General features: G+C 38.5%; 1 protein-coding gene across 1 annotated transcript in view; it reads right to left on the bottom strand.

Moving 5' to 3' along the window:
* Positions 1-6,135, bottom strand: part of TDRD3 (tudor domain containing 3) — a 65,312-nt gene that overhangs the window by 22,478 nt on the left and 36,699 nt on the right. Inside the window, exon 10 of the mRNA XM_015812495.1 lies at positions 4,412-4,537. Coding sequence (XP_015667981.1) covers positions 4,412-4,537 — 126 coding nt within the window. The remainder of the gene's footprint in view (positions 1-4,411; positions 4,538-6,135) is intronic.

Here is a 6,135-nt window from a genome sequence, read left to right as displayed (position 1 = left end):
GCGGTGAACAGGCGATACTAAAAACCACAATAATAAATAAATAGTTTCTGTTCTAAAATCAAATTAAATAACAGGCCTGTTCTAAAAACACCCCATACAAAAACCCCCACTAAAACATAATCAAACTACGCCAGGCCGGCCGCACGGAATAGATGGGCCTTCAGGGCTCGGCGAAAAAGGCGCAGGTCCGCAACTGTACATAGGTCAGGGGGTAGGTCATTCCAGAGGGCAGGAGCTGCCACAGAGAAGGCTCTCCCCCTGGGGGTCGCCAGCCGGCATTGTCTGGCCGACGGCACTCTAAGGAGGCCCTCTCTGTGAGAGCGGACTGGTCGAAGGGAGGTGTTTGGTAGGAGGCGATCTTGCAGATATCTCCTCTTAATACAGGAAGGTCAAAGTCTAAGAGGGGGATTGTAAGGACACATGATACACTGTGCCTCAGTTAAAAAGCAGCAAGCTAAATTTGAGATAAAAATTAGATATGGGTACCCAAAATGGGTAGGAGTGAGCTTAAATGGACTCCAGAAGAAGGTAGAGGACAGGAAGACCTGGAGGAATGTTGTCCATGGGGTCGTGATGGGTCGGACACAACTTCGCAAAACTAACAACAACCCAAAATGGGTGCTGCTTTTTGCTAAAACCTATGGTTGCGAATTAAGAAAAAAAAACAGTACACAATACTAGATTATTAATTTATCTGGATCAAATTTCAACCTGCCACTGTCTTATTACTTTCATCCTAAAACTTTTTAAGTGGGAGAGTCATAAATCTCCTCTCCTTCAGTCACGTAGAAAACCAAAAGGATTCCTTTTTCCATTTGGGGAGAAAAAAAAAAGAGCTTTTATTATATAAAAGAGAAATGGAAGAAAGTGGATTTGGAGATCTGTTTTTGCTAACTGGGCATCTCAAATCTTTCCATCAGAATTTTTTTTTTTGTCTAAAATTAACAAAATTATCAAGGTAATAATTACCTTAATTTTTATGCAAAGAGGAGACTTAACAGAAATTAACAGAAGACGTCAACAGTGGAATAAAAAAGAACAGAGAAAGAAGCATTTGTTGTAATTATGTTGGTGCCATTCTGATGCTCATATCACGTTAGATAATTTGACTGACAATAACTTGGGATTTTGAAAGCCGCCATCCATTAAATAAATTTCAATTGTGTTAAGCATTCCCCAGGCTAATGCATCCTTCCTAGTGGAGTTCTAAGGCTTCCTTCAAAGGAAGAAAAATTGGTTTGGCATGATTATTTCAAGGTCACAAATTCACAGGCGATGAAATGAATAAAATGATTGAATGACAGTTTAAAAGGAAAAGGCTTGTCAAGCTGAAACTACCTAACCGAAGACAAAAGCTTTCATGTCTTTCAATTAAGGGAAATGCTAAAGCATTTTCCAAGCCATTTTTCTTCTACGTTTTACCATAATGGCCAATGGACTCTCTGGCTATAGAGAGAGAGAGAAAAAATAATAATAATAATAATAATAACAGGGCTTGCTTTAAAATGTCAAATTTCGTTTTGTTACAACTGTCCAGCAAAATTTTGCCTTCTGAGAATTTTCGGCTAGTGGATCACCGAGAAAGGAATAATATAAAGAATTTTTTTTTTTTAAAAAAAATATCTGATCTTGTTCTAAAAAACTATCACCTTCTAGAAGAATTAACCCATGGTGCAATGCCCATTTATGGGCCATTTTGTGTCAACCTCCCAGGGTTTTTAAAATGCTTTAAAAAAATTCTGGGACAATTTAATTGGGTTATTAGTGGGTAGAGTGTAATTCACAACTTTGAGCGGTGTTGTTTTTGCCAGATGCTAATCTGTTGTTTGTTCTTTGGTAACAATTCTGAGTGCTTTTGAGCACTGTTCTCGTCAATACTCTTTGCCGTATAAATGTCATAAATAAATAAATAAGCACAGGTCCGGAAAACACACAATATAAATGGAATACACGACAGAAAAGTCCCTACTTATAGAAAGGTCATTTTGCTCTTCTAGTTAATAATTACTTTGTGTTCCCTTTTTCTGATATTTATCCCGTGCTGTCTTCCTTACTGGTTTTGACATATGGATTTAAACAGGTACTTTCTCAGCATTCTCTCCAACTGGTTTACAGGGAACCCTTCAAAGATCAGATGCTTGGAAAAAAAATAGGCAATCGCTTTCCCTAGCAACAAAGGAAGCAAAAAATTCTGCCTTTCTTTGTTCCTTCCCTTCTTCTCCTTCCCGTGGACTGCAAATTCGTCAAGATTTGACGAATATTTTGGGCACAATATTGATTTGGATAATTGACAAAGTTTATGGGGAAAAAACCTAAAAATTACTTTAGCAACCTCCTATAAGGAAAACCTCTATAAGATGTTTTATAGGTGGCACCTCCCTCGCACAAGATTAGCACGAATGAGTAATGGGAAATCCTCGATATGCTGGAAGTAGGGAATTACTACCACATGTGGTGGGAATGCCCAAAGGCACAAAAAGTTTGGAACTTATTAAAGAAATGGCTGGAAGAAATTTTTACTAATAGATATAGAGGCCAAACCGGAATTATTTTTTATTGGGAATTATAGAAAGGAAATATAAGAAAGATACAAATTATTTATTACTGCATATAGTAACAGCGGCACGAATAGCCTTCGCTCAAAAATGGAAAGAGAAAGATACGCCAACCGAAGAGGAAATATTACTGAAAATTTTCAATTGCGCAGAAATGGATAGACTCACATGGGAACTCAAGGATAAAAGTGAAACTAAGTACTACAAAATCTGGGAACAATTTTATGATTGGATAGATAACAAGAGGGTAGCCAAGACAAATGTATAGTGTTAGAATAAAATATAGATTAGAGACAAATGTATATTTAAAAGATAAATATACAGAAATAAGGGAAAAAAGTGTTAATATTATATTATAGTGAGCAAAGCTCAAGAACTACATGTCTATATGGGTACTAATATTGCTGTAAAGTGACGGAAGATGTATGGAACCAGTGACGTCATATCTATGTCCAATGTGTTTTTAATTTTGTATTATTAATAATTAAAAAAAAAGATTTGATTTATTTGATTGGGTGTTTGTGGTGTGATTATTATTTTTTTCTTTTAATGACCCTGTAACCCCTTGCATCAGGGACAAGGTCGGGAGGACGGAGCTGGAGCATTTACTGGCCGGGTGCCCTTCCTGATGCCTAGGTGAGTTCGCAGCAGACTATATAACTCATTGCGCCGAGAAAGAAGTATCTGCCGCTACCTACAGTAGTGTCCAGTGTACTTTTAAGTTTAATATTACCCTGAGCATAGTTAGTAAAAACTATGACTAGGACTTTTGAATCTTCTCAGTTGCTGAAACAAGGGTCCCCTGATCTACTCAGGCATATGGGCACAAGGAGATTTTATAGATCAATCTTTGGCCAGCGTTGGTGATAGTAGAAAACTGTCTATCCCGACTGTAGGATTGCCAACTGATGGACAGCTTCTGACAGTTCCAAGAGAATATTTGCAGCTCAGGGTTGAAATGAGGGGTCGTTGGTGTTCTCTGAGCTTGGTTGTTTTCTTGCAAACTACAGTAGTGGCCAAAATTGTGAAAACCTTTTGGGAAAAAGTGTATTTTTGAGATTTGATGGCTAATAACACCCGTTTTTGGAGCAGTACCATAAAATTGTATATCAATGGAAATATAATTTAATCAAGAATGTAATGCAACAAAGTTTGTTCAATTATCTGTACTGTATTCTATGAAAAGGTATAGCCAAATAACCAGAAAAAGGAAGCACAACTTGCTTTGGTTGATATTTTGTAGCTTTCCTTCATCTGATGGTAGCCAATGAACACAAGCGTTTAGAGAGCCAATCGGGTGTCATCTTGTTTTGGCAATGAGTCAATCAGATCACAGTAGGAATCATTGATTGATGTCATGTGTTGAAGCTGAGAGGAGGACATTTGTCAGTGTGTTATGTGATCGCTATCAAGTCGATTGGGGTTTTTTGTGTTCTTTCATTGAGTGAGCTTGTAAAACGTAATAAAATTAAAGGAATGGTGCAAAGAGTTGACTGGTTGCCCAGAAAGCCATGTCAAATAGTATTATTAAGTGAACAAGGCTAAAGAAATTAGAAGAAAAATGGGTGGAAACTTAACCAAAGGTGGCATTTCTACTGTACGCTTTTCCCAAAAAGGTTTCCACAGTTTGGGCCACTACTGTAGGACCAAACTCACAACCTCTTGACTGTGAGGCGAGATGTCTACCTCTAGGCCACTGTGTTGCTCTGTTGTGTGAGTAAATATCTGCCCTAAAGAAAAAGCCATTTTATTTAATGAGCTTTGTTTTTTCTCAAGAGTGGCAACCCGCATGCAATTTTGCACAAGCCGATGTTCACGAAAGACGAAAGCAGACATCTGTTGATCTTCCTACCCACCTTCTACTGTGAGGGTCCCCATTTTTGACTCGAGAAAGTCAAACAACGTGCTTGGGGCAGACGGCCTGGTGTTTCCGAGTTCTTCCTCATCTTCCGGTCTTACGCGGCCTCTCCCCTTTCCTTTTCCTAAAGATAAGTCACACAGCCTAGTTAGACAGGAGAAAGAAACCGAGTCTTATGTTGTAAAGCATTTAAAAACATTATTTTACATTTCCTTAAGAAATACAGTTAAGGCCTAGGTCAGGGGTCTGCAACCTGGACAACTTTTAAGACTTGTGGACTTCAGCTCCCAGAATTCCTCAGCCACAAGTCTTAAAGTTGTCCAGGTTGCAGACCCCTGATCTAGGTCATTAAAGTACACCACGAAACAAAGCACAGAGCGCCTTTAATCTGAAATTCTACTTCGGGTAAACGAAAAACAGCATTTTAAACAGAAACAGCATTTTAAATGGAAAAATAGTGAGAATGCAGCATTGCCGGCTAACTCTGCCCAACGCCAGGAGTTCAATTCCAACCGCCTCAAGGCTGACTCAGCCTTCCGTCTTTCCGAAATCACAGTAAAATAAGCCAGATTGTTGGGGGGGGGGCAATAAGCCGACATTTGTAAACTGTTCAGAGAGTGCTGTGAAGAATGAGCCCATGATGCAAAGTCCATTTATGGGCCATTTTGTGACAATCTCCCAGGGGCTCTATAAGTTTTCCAGTGCTTTAAATATTTCTGGGACAACTGAGTTGATTATTAATGGGTAGAACGTCATTCACAACTTTGAACAGTGTTGGTTTCACCCGCTGCTAAACCATTGTTTGTTCTTTGGTAACGCTCTTGAGTGCTTTTTAGCGTTGTTCTCGTTAACGCTCTTTTTGTGCCAAAAACATACAATAGAAAAGGCCCTGCTTGTACATAGCAACCTAGAATTAAGGAGAAACTTCCTGACAGTTGGAACAATTAACCAGTGGAACAATCTGCCTCTAGAAGCGGTGAATGCTCCAACACTGGAAGTTTTTAAGAAGAGACTGGACAGCCATTTGTCCATAATCATCATCATCATCATCATCATCATCATCATCATCATCATCTATATAAATAAAAATGTAAATGTTCGTTGTTCAAAATCTTAAATCTCCGAAAGTTCTTCACCGATTGCTTTGAAATTTTGACACAACGTTGCATTCGAATACGCGCATTTTTATATACCTACTATTATATAGATGTCACACCTGTGACAGGTAAAAACATGATATATTACAAACATGTGCTTTCTCTTCTTTCTTTTTCATTTAACCAGACTGAGCCACAGCAACACGTGGCTGGGTACAGCTAATAATAATAATAATAATAATAATAATGATAATAATAATAATAATAATAATAACAATAATAATAATAATAATGATGATGATGATGATGATGATGATGATGATGATGTTGGAAGGGACCTTCGAGGTCATCTAGTCCAACCCCCTGCTCAAGCAGGAGAACCTATACCATTTCAGACAAATGGCTGTCCAATCTCTTCTTAAAAACTTCCAGTGTTGGAGCATTCACCACTTCTGGAGGCAGGTTGTTCCACTGGTTAATTGTTCTAACTGTCAGGAAGTTTCTCCTTAGTTCTAGGTTGCTTCTCTCCTTGATCAGTTTCCATCCGTTGCTTCTTGTCCTGCCTTCAGGCACTTTGGAAAATAGCTTGACTCCCTCTTCTTTTTGGCAGCCCCTGAGATACTGA

This window comes from Protobothrops mucrosquamatus, unplaced genomic scaffold (genome assembly GCF_001527695.2).
Source record: "Protobothrops mucrosquamatus isolate PMUCROS unplaced genomic scaffold, P.Mucros_1.0 scaffold89, whole genome shotgun sequence".
In the NCBI taxonomy this organism is placed as follows: Eukaryota; Metazoa; Chordata; class Lepidosauria; order Squamata; family Viperidae; genus Protobothrops; species Protobothrops mucrosquamatus.
This window is presented reverse-complemented; position numbering and strand designations above follow the sequence as displayed.